At 40.0% G+C, this 15,261-nt stretch overlaps 1 protein-coding gene across 1 annotated transcript in view; it reads right to left on the bottom strand.

Annotated features, from left to right (window-relative positions):
• Nucleotides 1–13,088: 13,088 nt before the first annotated feature.
• Nucleotides 13,089–15,261, bottom strand: part of LOC132231028 (coiled-coil domain-containing protein 7-like) — a 189,415-nt gene continuing 187,242 nt past the window's right edge. Inside the window, exon 15 of the mRNA XM_059689478.1 lies at nucleotides 13,089–13,331. Coding sequence (XP_059545461.1) covers nucleotides 13,089–13,331 — 243 coding nt within the window. The remainder of the gene's footprint in view (nucleotides 13,332–15,261) is intronic.

Raw genomic sequence — 15,261 nt, 5'->3', positions numbered from 1 at the left:
ACGCGGGACATGGGGGAACAAACATTACACATCTGGTGCCTCAACGGGACATCTGGAAGAGAAGACTTCGCCTAGAGCGAGAAAACGAAGTTTCACCGGCAAAGTGGGGAAGAATTCACCATAAATGTGGGGAGATATTTCACCGCACACAAAGCCCACGATCAGCTGCAGAAATCGTGATCTGTAAGTAGGGTGGGAACGTCTTTCTAACCAGGCTTATGGGGCAGAATTTGGCTTAAAAAGTAAGAAACTTTATTATAGACTTTTGATTTGCATGCTTAAGGAGTTAAAGTTTCAGAAGGTAATCTCTTACAATTTTTGCTTGATGTTATAGAACATAACCCTTGTTTTCCTGAAGAAGTTACATTAGATCTTGAATGTTTGCCAAAGAGTTAGTCAGAACTTGAATAAAAGGTCAGCGGCTGGGAAAAAACTTGCCTCCAAACTGTTTTCCCTTGTGGAACACGGTATTTCATTTGCTAGAGCCTTTAGGAGATGCCAGAGGATAAATCTTCTCCCCTTGCACCCTCTGCTCCTATAGAGGAGCAAAAAGAAAAGAAAAAAATGGGAGAAATGGCCTTCATGGCCCCCCCCACCTCCATGTCCTAATCCTGAAATGTTTAACTTGCTGTTAATAGAATCACCTATGCAAAAAGCCATCAGAGAGGGATTGAAGGACATGACGGTAGAAGAAAGGCTTGCTTTTTCTATCATAGAACTGCCAGGGGCAAACCCATGCAAACCACCGGCTGAATGCTCAAATAACTTATGAAAAGCAAGCAGGAGGTGGGAGAAGGGAGACGCATGGTGATCCTGTCCCCTTCCCGAGTAAGCTAGGAAAAGTCTCCTTCTCGCCATGAAAAGTTTTACAAAAGTTAGAAATGTGTCTGGGATTTCTGTGCACCTGTAAAGAGAAAGCTGGCTTAAGACAAAATGTGCGCATCATCCAATTTCGGATAGTAGATAGTTTTGAGCTGAAATCTCTTTGCACATGGTACAGAATAAACCCCAGGACTGTTTTTTTTCCTAAGAAGGGTGGCGGATTTGATCCAGGGAAGGGTGCAGGCTGGTTCTAGAGGCAGGATTGGTGTTTCTATAATAAAAGGGTGTTTTGGTGATGCTAGTGAACCACGTTCAAAAGTTAATGAATGATGTATTGATTGTGAAGGTCCAATGGCCCAGGGAGAACCTAGCTTAGCTCTTTGACATTTAAATGGACCAGGTTAGACCAAACTTGTTTCACCAGCGAAAAGCAGTTTCCCCGCAGCTGTGATCTCGTGGCCAATTATGAAATTTTCCGCAGGCAAGCAACCGGCAGGAAACAATGTAGCTACAAGTTTGCTTCTTGACTTTCCCCAGAAAAAATTATGGTCATTTTAAAGTCAAGGGCTAGGCCAAGCCTGTTTTTCCAGCCTCAAGCATGGTTTTCCAGAGCCGCTGGAAACCCAGGACCTTGTTTACTGAATCAAATGATAAAAACTTATATTTAGGTATGTTTGAAATGACAAAATACTGAAATATTGATCTAAATTTGCCTCATGAAAAATCTAGAGGGCAGAATTAAATCTATTAATTGATTATGTCTTGTATGTTTGAAATTTACTCTTGAAAAAATTTTAATGTTATTAATCTAAAAAAAATGCTAAATATTTGATTTGCCAGCTAAAAGTTTAAGGTTTGGATTGAATTGGGAGAAATTGTGTAGTTGTGGTAGCTAAATGCCTAAAATGTAGAAATTTATTTTTGAGAAAATAATTTTTGTTTTCTCTGCAATAATTAGGAATTCAAAATATGTTGCTTATTGGTCTGATTATAAAAAAAGAGGAGTAATTCCGTGATCTCAACTGAAATTTTTAATACAAAAACCAGTTTAAATTTAATTGCAAAGAACAGTGTAGACAGCCACCATTTTGGGCTGCCTGACTTGGCAGCAGCCATGTTGGCTACATGGCTTGCAGCTCCCCTGGGGGCCACCATCATGAAACAGCAAAGGCCAACTCCTCCCTTTGAATTAGCCAACCGGGAGAGACTGTGTACTTGAGCTCCAATCAAGAGCAAGGAATAGATCACGTGGGTCCCTAAGGCATCTGCTTCAGAAACTTGCAGAGATTCAGAGCCAAGTTCAAACAGGACACTTTCAGGGTGTAGCATGTGTCCTGTCGGCAACACCAGACAAGCCAAGAGTCAGGATCCCCTGTGGGTGCGTCTGCCAGTGATGCTCTAGGTATTTGCATTTCACAGATTGGGAGTTTATGAATTATTTTCAATGCTGAATACACTGCTTGCAATAAGCCATGTGCCTCATTTTAAAATCTTACATATTATTTATTCTTTATATGCTGAAATTATAATTGAATCCAAGTAAAGTCTAGGAAAATTACTGAAATCTCCCATAATTCCTCTGTATATGCAAATAAGCCAAAGGGGATACTCTTTAAAAATATAATTGTTAATATTTACAGCAGGGGTCCTCAAACTACAGCCCGCTGGCCACATGCAAATACAAATATTGTATTTGTTCCCGTTTTGTTTTTTTACAACAAAATAAGATATGTGCAGTGTGCATAGGAATTTGTTCATAGTTTTTTTTTAAACTATAATCCGGCCCTCCAATGGTCAGAGGGATAGTGAACTGGCCCCCTGTTTAAAAAGTTTGAGGACCCCTGATTTACAGGGTAAACTAAGATTGTTGTTAAAATACGAAATCTGACAATAATTACACTCAACATAAATGAAAAATCAACTTGAAATATATGGCTTTTGTGGCAGTATTTGTTAAAATCTCAAAAAAGCAGCCATGTTTCTTACATTTGTTGCTTGTGTGAGAAAGAAAAGTGTCTGGAAGGAAATAAAAAGAGGTTTCCTTCAGATATCTAACTATAATTAAAAATCAATATATTGGGCCTCATAAGCTAAAGTAAATAATTTGTGTTTTGCCTCCTTAAACAAAGTTTATGTAAAGTTACCCAAAGACTAATAGCAGAAATTTAATTAATGTCATTTACTGTCCATAACTTAGGAGTTTAGTAAAGTATAAATCTTATTTCAGATTGATTTAAATTGGCTAATTAAAACAAATGAATATTCATAAAATCTTTGTTGTACTGGGCAGAAAACTGTTCCTGAAGCATTACCTATTTTTTTTATTAATGGTTTATCTCATAGTAAACTCTGAACATGCAATGAATCCAAAGCAGTCATATTTCTGTGCATAAAATTGAAAATTAAAAAGTTATCAAGACTGCATTGCAAAATTTCTAAAAGCCTCCTAACATTATTTAAATCAAAAAAGAAGGGGGATAGTGGAATAATCCCCTGTGAGTAAATTACATCAAGAAAATTTTACTTTAAAATTATTTTTCACTTGTAATGTTGAAGACAAGACACCCATGAAAACACACATGGTGTCAAAATAAGCCAAAGGAAAATTCTTTGGGCAAATATGAAGGGATCCCAAGTCTAGTTTATGGAAAGATTTCTTTATTAACCTTTGGTCGAGAATATGTTTGTATATTTCCAGAGAACTCCTCCAAACCCGTGTGGATTTCCTGCAACAACAGATCCCAGAGAGAAACTGACCAGATTGCTCCAGCCAGGAAGACAAGAGGAGAAACAGTCCAGAGATGGAGATGGTGAAGATGCCTTGCCATGCTAGCAGTCAGCAGCTGTGCATCGCTGCAGGTTGCCCAGGACCCAGCCAGATGAGGTCAGACCTGCATTGCCACCATTTTCCCACCATCCAGAACTAGCATATCATTGCTGGTATGTACACATGAACTGTTGGACATTGAAATTGGGACTCAAAGAACTGTTGGCCCAGAAAGAAACTTACTACAGACTGATTCCTTGGATACCTGGCAGCAATTTAAAAAGGACATGACATTTGCCTCTCAGCATAACCACTATTGCTTGTCTCATTTTTGTTCTCATGTTTACTTCTAGTCTACAAATGCGGAATGAAGTCTTGAAAGGGCTTGAACCCTTTTAGGTGGCATTCGCTTTTCAAGATTTTTTTAAGGAAAAGAGAAGGGGGAGATGTGGGAAGCTGCCTATTGTCTTCACTAGCAGAGAGGTGTGGACAATGAACCCGGAAGGCTGGTGATCCTTGAAGCCCTGGCAAAGGTCAGAGCTGTGCACCCACTGTTAGTCCAGACAATGGAAGCTGAAGCAACTTCCCCATTTATTATTATGTAAATCCTTGCTGATGGGCTAGTCTGCCTGTTACTGGAAATTGCCTGCCTAAGGGCTATGGGTGTATCCCAAACCAATAAAAGGTTGGCGAGGCCTGAGCACCAGTGGAAGTCCTTCTCCTTGAGTTGGACTTGCCCACCTGGCCCCCCAGTATTTCCAAATTATCTCTTGTCTCTTCTCTCTCATTTGTGTGTGGCTCCTCTTCCAGATCCTGAACCCTGAACCATGCGGGATGTGGGGGGAAAACAAACATGAAACTTTACACAACAAATAATTCTAAAATTCATATGGAACCACAGAACACCCTGAATAGCCACAGCAACCTTGAGGAAAAAAAGAACAAAGATGACTTTTCTTGTTTTTTCATTTGTTGTATTCAGTTTTATACCCCACATATGAGTGAAATCATATGGTTCTTAAATTTTTCTGACTGACTAGTATCGCTTAGCATGATATATATTCAAGATCCATTCATGTTGTCACAATGGACACAGACAAAAGTATAGTGGTTACCAGAGGAAAGAATGGTGGAGGTGTAGTGAAGAATAAAGGTTGTCAAATATAGTATATGGTGGCAGAAGAAGATTTGACTTTGGGTGTTGGGTGCAGAATGCAATATACAAATGATATAACAAAATTGTAATGCTTGAAGCTTATGTAATTTTAATAATGCCCCCTAAATAAATTTAATTTAAAAAAGTTGCTCTGATATCAAACAAGCTACAAGCCTAGAGCATTCCAAATGGCATGGTACTATCATAAAAATAGACATATAGATCAATGGAACAAAATAGAAATTCCAGAAATAAACCCACACCTACATGGTCATTAATTGATGACAAAGGAGGCAAGAATATATAATGGGGTAGTAAGTAAAAAGTGTTTGGAAAACTGGGCAGGTACATGCAAATAAAGAAAGCTAGATCACCTTCTTACATCACATACAAGAATAAATTCAGTTTTTAAAATTTATATTTATCATTGCAAGTATTACAGATGCCCACATTTCCCCCCACCTACCCCTGTCCAACCCACCCCACCCCACCTCCTTCCCTAGGCCTTCATTGCACTATTGTCTATATCCATTATATAAAAGTCTAACCACTGTATACCTGAAACTAATATAAAATACTAGTAAATGTTAACTGTAACTGAAAATTGTTTTAAGAATATAACAATATTATAATAACTATACAGGGTGTCAGATAAGTACTGGACTATTAGAACATCACTTCATATATATTTAAAAATCTTTACTGTTGAAAGTATTATGTATGTCCCCTTTGTTCCTCATGACCCTTCTAGCTCACCTCCCCCACCCCAGGCCTTCACTACACATTGTCAGTGTCCATGGGTTATGCATATATATATGCATACAAATTCTTTTTTGGATACTTCTCAGCCATCCCCACTTTCCTTCTGAGATTCGATAGTCTGTTCCATGCTTCTATGTCTCTGGGTCTATTTTGTTTATCAGTTTATTTTGTTCATTAGGTTCCACATATGAGTGAGATCATGTGATACTTGTCTTTCTCTAACTGGCTTATTTCATTTGGCATATTCTTCTCCAGGTCCCTCCATGTTGTCTCAGAGGGTAAGAGACTCTTTCCTTCTTTTTACTGCTGCATAGTATTCCATGGTGTACATGTACAGCTTTTTTATCCACTCATCTTGGGCTGTTTCCAGATCTTAGCTATGCAAATTGTACTGCTATGAACATAGGGGTACATATGTTCTTTCTGATTGGTGTTTTGGGCTTCTTAGGGTATATTCCAAGAAGTGGGATCACTGGGTCAAATGACAGTTCCATATTTAATTTCTTGAGGAAACTACATACTGTTTTCCACAGTGGCTGCTCCAGACTGCATTTCCAACAACAGGGCACTAGGGTTCTCTTTTCTCCACATAATCACCAGAACTTATTTGTTGATTTGTTGATGATAGCCATTCTGACAGGTGTGAGGTGATACCTCATTATCATTTTAATTTCCATCTCTCTGATAATTAGTGGCTTTGAGCATTTTTTCATATGTTTCTTGGCCATCGTATGTCCACTTTGGAGATGTGTCAATTTGGGTCCATTGCCCATTTTTTAATTGGATTGTTTGCCTTCCTTTTGTTAAGTTGTATTTTGGATATTAACTCTTTATCAGATATATCATTGACAACTATGTTCTCCCATACAGTGGGCTCCCTTTTCATTTTGTTGATGGTTTCTTTATTTTTTATTAAATTTACTAGAGGCCCGGTGCATGAAATTCATGCATGGGGAGGGTGTCCCTCAGCTCGGCCTGCACCTTCTCCAATCTGGGACCCCTCAGGGGATGTCCAACTGCCGGTTTAGGCCCAGGATCAGGCCTAAACCAGCAGTCGGACATCCCTCTCACAATCCAGTACCACTGGCTCCTAACCGCTCACCTGCCTGCCTGCTTGATTGCCCCAACTCCTTCTGCCCAACAGCCTGATCGCACCCTAACTGCTCCCCTGCTGACCTGAGTGACACCTAACTGCTACCCTGCCAGCCTAATCATCCCCAACTTCCCTCCCCTGCTAGCCTGATTGCCCCCAATTGCCCTCCCCTAGCAGCTCGATCCCCCACAACTGCCTTCTCCTGCTAGCCCAATCGCCCCCAACTGCCCTCCTTTGCCAGCCCAATCACCCTCAACTTCCCTCCCCTGCCAGCCCGATCTCCCCCAACTGCCCTCCCTTGCTGGCCCAATCACCCTCAACTGCCCTCCCCTGCCGACCTGATAACCTACAACTGCCCTCCCCTGCCACAATCTGCCTCCTCCACCAGGACCTGCCTCCTCTGTGCAAGGTGGCAGAGATGCCGGGACTGGCCCCTTCCATGCCAAATGGAGCCACAGGACCCTTAGGCCTCACCACACCACCTCCACTGTGTGCATGGCCATCTTGTGACAACGTTGTGTGCGAGGGCGCAAGGACCACCTAAGCTTTTATTAGGATAGATTAACTTCATTGGGTTGACATTGGTTAATAAGAAAACAAGTTTAAAATTTTATAGTACTTTATCTGTATATTGCATTTTGTGTTCAACATCTCAAGTCTCCTTCTGTCACCATATATTTTGACTTCCTTTATACCCTTCTACCTCATCCAAACCCCCTTACTTTCTGGTAACCATCAAACTGTTGTCCATGTCTATGGGTTTTGTTTCTCATTTATTGCTTTCTGTTTTGTATCACACACATGAGGGATATTAGATGATTCTTGACTTTTTCTACCTGAATTATTTTACTTAACATGATATTATCAAGATCCATCAATGTTATGGCAAATGGCATTATTTCATTTTTTTGTGATGACTGAAAAGAATCCTTGTGTATATTTCTACCATATCCTCTTTTCCCAATCATATATTGAAGGACACTTCAGTTGTTTACTAGTTTTGGTCACAATGAATAATGCTGTAATAAACATAAGGATACATATATATTTACATTTTTAAAATTTGAGGTAGATACCCAGAGAGGGATTGCTGGATAATATGGTAGCTCTATTCCTAATTTTTTAAGGAACCTCCATACTGTTTCCTATAGTGGCTATACTGATTTACATTTTCACCAACAATGTAGAAGGGCTTCTTTTTCTTCACACTTTCTACCACACTTGTTATTTCTTGTCCTAGCCAGAGTAATGAGGCAAGAGAAATAAAAGACAACCAAATTGGAAATGAAAAAAGTTATTTTTTTCAGATGACATGATTCTTTACATAGAAAAATCTAAAAACTCCACCACAAATAACTATTTGAAACAATAAACAAATACAGTAAAGTTGCAGGATACAAAATTAATGTATAAAAATCCATTGCATTTCTATATACTAATAATGAAAATTCAGCTTTTTTGGTTTCCATTTGCATGAAATATCTTTTTTCCCATTTTTTCACTTTCAGGTGTGTGTGTCTTAACATCGGCATATAGGTGGGTATATAGACAGGTCTTGCATTTTTATATATTAGGCAACCTATGTGTTTTGATTGAAGAATTTAGTCCAAAGTATTTAGTTATTGACATTTTGTGTTTTTTTCTGGCTGTTCTGTAGTTCCTCTCCGTTCCTTTCTACTTCTGTTGCTTTCTTTCCTAGTGGCTTCATGATTTTCTGTAATGTTAGGGTTAGATTCCTTTCATTAACTTTTATAGTTTTTTATTTGCTTTATGGTTACTATCGGGCTCATTGATAACATATGTGCTGTTGGTGGCAATATACATTAGCATGGCCACTGTTAAAAACAGTATGGAAGTTCCTAAAAAAAAAAAAAAATAGAACTACCACATGACATAACAATTCCACTTATCCAAAGAAAACAAAAATACTGGATGTGAGGACGATCTGGTTGCAACATCTGTCACCCCATTGATCACCAGGGTTGATTAGGCTAATATGGCTAGCTAGGTGGGTGTCCCCTGCCTCCCTCACCTATCCATGTGCATCCCTCCCGAAGAGAGGACCAGTCTTCAGTCAAGGGCATATGAGTAGCTGCACTCTCCTGCTAGAACCTCCAAACAAGCTCTCAAAGAAAAAAAATACTACATCAGAAAAATATATTCACCATGTTCATTGCACCATTATTTACAATAGCTAACAAACTAAGTGTACATAGATGGATGAATGAATAAAGAACCTGTGACATACAGGTGGGCAAAAGTAGGTTTATAGTTGTGAGTATGTGAAACACAAGTTTAACCTTGCACTATTATTTACTAACTAGAGGCCCGAAGCATGAAATCCGTGCAATGGGCCCGGCCTTTGCAGCTGTGGCAGCTAGGCTCGGTTCTCACAGCCCCACCTTTGTCCGGAAGGTTGTCTGGAAGGTCGTTTGGCTGTCCAGTCTAATTAGCAAATTATGCTTTTATTATTATAGACTAGAGGCCTGGTGCACAAAAATTTGTGCACTCGGGCAGGGGGGAGGGTCCCTCAAGCAGGCCTGTGCCCTCTCACAATCTGGGACACCTCGGGGGATGACCACCTGCTGGCTTAGGCCTGCTCACCGGGAGACTGGGCCTAAGTTGGCAATCAGACATCCCTCTGGCAGCCTGGCAGCCCTTGGGGAATGTCCACTTGCCGCAGGGAGCAGACCTAAGCTGCAGTCGGAAATCCTTAGCGCTGCTGAGGAAGCAGGAGAGGTTCCCACCACCACCGCTGTACTGGCAGCCATCAGCCTGGCTTGTGGCTGAGCAGAGCTCCCCCATGTGGGAGCACAGTGACCACCAGAGGGCAGCTCCTGAATCGAGTGTCTGCCCTTTGGTGGTCAGTGTGTGTCATAATGACCAGTCATTCCCAGTCTTTCTGCTGTTAGGGTCAGTTTGCATATTACCCTTTTACTATATAGGATTGAGGCCTGGTGCATGGGTGGGGGCCGGCTGGTTTGCCCTGAAGGGTGTCCTGGATCAGGGTGGGGGTCCCACTGGGGTGCCTGGCCAGCCTGGGTGAGGGGCTGATGGCTGTTTGCAGCTGGTCACACCCCCTTCAAGGTGGGTGTCCCCACTGGGGTGCCTGGCCAGTCTGGATGAGGGGCTGATGGCTGTTTTCAGGCTGGCCACACCCCCTTTAAGGTGGGGGTCCCCACTGGGGTGCCTGGCCAGTCTGGGTGAGGGACTGAGGGCCGTTTTCAAGCTGGACAGCAACTGAAGCTCCCAGCCTCTCCTTTTTTTCTTTTCTTTTTATTCTGGGATTTATTTACCAGTTTTGCCATCACTGGAGCTGAGAGCCAGGCTCCTGCTTGCTCCAGCTCTGTGGCCATGGCCTGCTGAAAGCAGGTATCTGGGGTTTGTTTAGCTTATATAATTGAAACTTTGTTGCTTTAGGAGCTCAGAGCTGGGCTGTGGCAGGCGGGGAACCTTGGCTTCCTTCATCACTGGAGCAAGCAAGCCTCCTGTTCGCTTCAGCTGAGTGGCTGCTGGCTGCCATCTTGGTTGGGTTAATTTGCACATCTTGCTGATTAGCCAAAGGGAGGCGTAGCGAAGGTATGGTCAATTACCATGTTTGCCTATTATTAGATAGGATTATTATTTTCCATATGAACAACTATAAACCTACTTTTTCCCAGCCCTGTATATGTTGTCCATGAAATCTTGCCATTTGCAACATGAATTGACCTTGAGGGTATCATGCTAAGTTAAATAAGTCAGACAAAGAAAGACAAATATGACATTATCTCACTTATTTGTGAAATCTAAAAATGAAAACAACACCAAAAAGACTTATAGTTACAGTCAATAGATTGGTGGCTGCCAGAGGTGGAGGTTGAGAGTGGGCAAAATGGATGAAGAGAGTAAAAAGGTACAAACTTCCAGTTATAAAGTAAATAAGTCCAGGGGATATAGTGTACAGCATGATCATTATAATTAACTAGAGGCCTAGTGCAGAAAAATTTATACACTCTGGGTGGGGGGGAGGGGTGGGTACCTCAGCCTGGCCTGCGCCCATTTGCAGTCCAGGACCCCTTATGGGATGTCCACCTATCAACTTACGCCCATTTCCCGGGGGATCAGACCTAAGCTTGCAGTCATCCTTTTGGCAATCAGGGAGCCCTCAGGGGATGTCCGACTAAAGGCTCAGGCCCCCAAGGGATCGGGTCTAAACCGTTAGTTGGACATTCTTAGTGCTGCCATGGAGGTGGGAGAAGCTCCTGCCACCACCTCTACGCTGGCCAGCCATGAGCCAGCTTCTGGCTGAGTGGCACTCCCCATATGGAAGTGCACTGACCACCAGGGAGCAGCTCCTGAATTGAGTGTCTGCCCCCTGGTGGCCAGTGTGCATCATAGCAACTGGTCATTCTGCCTTTCAGTCAATTTGCATATTAGCCTTTTATTGTTATTACTAGAGGTCCCGTGCACGAATTCGTTCCGGCCCTGATTGGGGCCAATCAGCACGGGCCAGCTTGGGGAGGGAATGCAGGAGGTTGGCCTGCCGGCCCCACCCCCAATGAGGGTGGGGGGACCAATCTCAGGGCTGGCGGGGGGAGCTGTGGGAGGTTGGCCAGCTGGCCCCACCCCCTAGTCGAATTCCCTGTCCAACATTCCCAGTCCAACATCTGCATATTAGCCTTTTATTATATAGGATATAGGTTGTCCCTATTTCCCCCCTTTTGCCCCCTCTACCCAACTCTTGCCCGCCACTTCTCTCTGGCCATCACCATACTGTTGTCTGTGTCCATGGGTTGTGAATATATTTTCTTTGGGTAATCCCTTCTTTAAATTCACTTCTTTAAATTTTTATTTTCAGGTAATTGCTTATAACTGCACTATTTTATATTTTATATTATATCATTTAGAATTAAGATATCTTTTAATTGAACCCTTGTAAATTTTAGCACAATTTAATAAATTATGCTGGAAGCAATTAGGAGATTTTTCATGTAATGCATACACATTTCAATTAATATTTTATTAATTTTTAATATTTTAATTTGAAATAATATCATACATGTAAAAAGAACTGTAAAATACTACAGCATATTATATGTACCCTTCACCCAATTTCTTAGGTGTTGATAATTTAAACATAACCATTATACAACTAACAAAATTTGGAATGTATTTTTCTTATAATCTCTTTAATGTTACTTAATCCATTTACTTTGTTTTTGTTAATCTTCACCCAAGGATATTTTTCCATTGAATTTTAGAGAGAGTGAAGGGAAAGGGAGAGAGACACATTGATTGGTTGCCTCCTGCACATGCTCTGATAGGAACTGGGGATCAAGCTAGCAATGGAGGTACATGCCCTTGACTGGAATCCAACCTGGGGCCCTTCAGTCCATGGGCTAATGCTCTATCCACTAAGCAAAACAGGCTGCAGCTTAATTCATTTACTTTTAATCTATGTGTCTTTATATTTAAAGTGGGTTTTCTTTTTGATTCACCCTCATAATCTGTCTTTTAATTGGTGCATTTATGCCACTGACTTTCAGAGTGCTTACTGATAGTTATTGCCATATCAGGTGGCTTCTGGGCCGGCCTGCGGCCCGGGATCGGATCTGATCACGGGCGGCAGGCAGGCAGGCGGTCGCACACAGGAGCCTGGATGGTGGCTCGCGCTGGCGGCTCCTGCTGTCCCACCCTGCCTGCAGTATGCTAATTAGCTGCAATCTTTGTTGGTGGTTAATTTGCATATCACGCTGATTAGCCAATGGGAGGCATAGTGAAGGTACAGTCAATTGCCATGTTTGTCTATTATTAGAGAGGATAATACTGTATTGCATATTTGAAAGTTTCTAAGGCAGTAAAATCTTAAAATTCTCATCATAAGAAAAAATGTTGTAACTAGGTGTGGTGACAGATGTTAAATAGACATCTTGTGCTAATAATTTTGCAAAATATGCAATGTCAAACCATTATATTATATACCAGAAACTAATAAATGTCAATCATAGCTCAATTTAAAAATAAATAAATGCATTAAACAATATTTTATATATGACTAGCCTGTATTGAAATAACTATCTGGAAAATAAAATGTCAACACTTGACTGTCTAAAAAATTAATCACAAGCCCTGGCAGGTATGGCTCAGTTGGTTGGAACATTGTCCCATGCACCAAACCATCACAGGTTCATCCAGTCAGGACACATACCCAGGTTTGCAGGTTCGAGCCTGGTCAGAGCATGTGTGGGAGGCAACCAATTGATGTATCTCTTTCCCTCTCTCTATCTCTCTCCCCCTCCTCTCTCTCTAAAATCAATAAAAAATTAATCACAAAATCAATACATACCTAATTTTTACATTTATATTAAAGATAATAATGAATTAATTACCCAGATAATAAAAGGAAAAAAATCCAAGCAAAGAAAAGGCATAGAGAATTTTTAAAAGTAGAATTAAATAATGCAAATAATAATAAGATTGAGTTCTAACAGCACATATTACTATCTTTATTTTGAGTATTTCTTTACCTGTGGATATTCTTGGATTTTAGCATTTGTCTTTTGTCCATTTAAATCTGCAATTTGTATTTTTCTTCTTTCTTTCTCCAATGGTAGAGATGTTGAATCTACAACTTTAACTTCTGTGTCACTTGTACTCCTTTCCATTGTTGTCTTGATTTTCCTGTCACTTTTAAGTAACTCCCCTTGATTTAGGAAATACTTTAGTTGATGCTTAGCTTTTTCAGCTTCCTATTTGAAAAAAGTAACCATTTATCAAGTGTTACTTCTGTGACATTTTCCTGCCAATATTGCAACTTTCAAAAATATGCATATATTCATGCCCATATTACCTCTCAATTTTACTTTTACTGAGTTGAAGGAACCTAAGTTAAATCACTGATATAATCCATAGTTTAATACATCCTCAGTTTCATATAAACCAGCTGTGGGCAAACTACGGCCCACGGGCCGGATCCGGCAGCCCGTTTGAAATGAATAAAACTAAAAAAAAAGACCGTACCCTTTTATGTAATGATGTTTACTTTGAATTTATATTAGTTCACACAAACACTCCATCCATGCTTTTGTTCCGGCCCTCCAGTCCAATTTAAGAGCCCATTGTGATCCTCGAGTCAAAAAGTTTGCCCACCCCTGATTTAAACTATGAAAATCTTCTTCCATTTTAGGGCTATTTTTATATCCAGGAGTTTTTAGTGCTCTTATTTCTTTTCTTTTTTATTGAATTTATTGTGGTGACATTGGTTAATAAAATTATACAGGTTTCAGAATGGCTACCATTAATAGATCAACAAACAAGTGTTGGTAAGGATGTGGAACCCTACTGCACTGTTGTTGGGAATGCAGATTGGCACAGCCACTGTGGAAAGTGGTATGGAGTTACCTCAAAAAATTAAAAAAGGAACTGCCTCATGACCCAGAAATTCCACTTCTTTGAATATATTCAAAGAAACCTAAAACACTAACTCAAAAATATATGCACCCCTATGTTCATTGCAGCATTATTCAATAATAGTCAAAATTTGGAAGCAGCCCAAATGCCCATCAGTAGATGAGTGGATATAAAAGGCTATGATACATTTATACAATAGAATACTATTCAGAAATAAAAAAGAAGGAAATCAGCTCTTATTTTGTAAAAGCTATAATTATTATATAGGTACAATAAAAGTTAATAAAAGATATACATTATAGCCCTACCCAGCTTGGATCAGTGGATAGAGCATCAGCCTGTGGACTGAAGGGTCCCAGGTTCGATTCCAGCCAAGGGCACATACCTGGGTTGCAGGCTCGATCCCCAGTAGGGGGTGTGCAGGAGGCAGCCAATCAATGATTCTCTCTCATCATTGATGTTTCTATCTCTCTCTCCTCCCTTCCTCTCTGAAATCAATAAAGAAATATATTTTTTTTAAAAAAAGATATACATTATACAAATTGCTGAATTGTAACCATGATAGTACCTATCTAAAAAAATAAAATGTAAAAAATAAGTAATTTGTTGTTTCTAGAATAAAATTTTTCTTTAAAATATTGTTTTGGCCCTAGCCAGTTTTGCTCAGTGGATACAGCATTGCCTGCAGACCAACAGGTCCCAAGTTCGATTATGGTCAAAGACACGTACTTTGGTTGCAGGCTCCTCCCTGGCCTGGGCCCTGGTCAGGGCTCGTGCAGGAGGCAACCAATCAATGTGTTTCTGTCACATCAATGTTTCTGTCTTTCCTCCTCTCTTCTACTCTCCCTAAAAATCAATGGAGAAACATCCTCGGGTGAGGATTAACAACAACAAAAATTAGTTTGTATGAAAGTCTATAGATTGACAAAATTAAGCTTACAAATAATCTCACCACAGACAGAAAAGTCACTGTCAACATTTCAATGTATATTCTTTTTCATTATTTATAATTATAAATAATGCATATGTGTATTTTAAATATTTATTTATGTTTAATAACATATTATACATACTCACATAACACAACCTTTTTATTATATAATGCCATAGATAGGTTTCCATGACAATAAACATGTAAGTAGTCAAAATAGCTAAGACAATATATCTTAATAATATATCTAAAAATAATAATTATATACCTAATAATAATAATATAGCTAAGATAATATATAATAATACTATTCCTTAATTTATGTAATAATTTTTTAT

This window comes from Myotis daubentonii, chromosome 1 (genome assembly GCF_963259705.1).
Source record: "Myotis daubentonii chromosome 1, mMyoDau2.1, whole genome shotgun sequence".
In the NCBI taxonomy this organism is placed as follows: domain Eukaryota; kingdom Metazoa; phylum Chordata; class Mammalia; order Chiroptera; family Vespertilionidae; genus Myotis; species Myotis daubentonii.
Note: the sequence above shows the minus strand (reverse complement) of the source record. Positions and strands in the feature narration are given on the sequence as shown.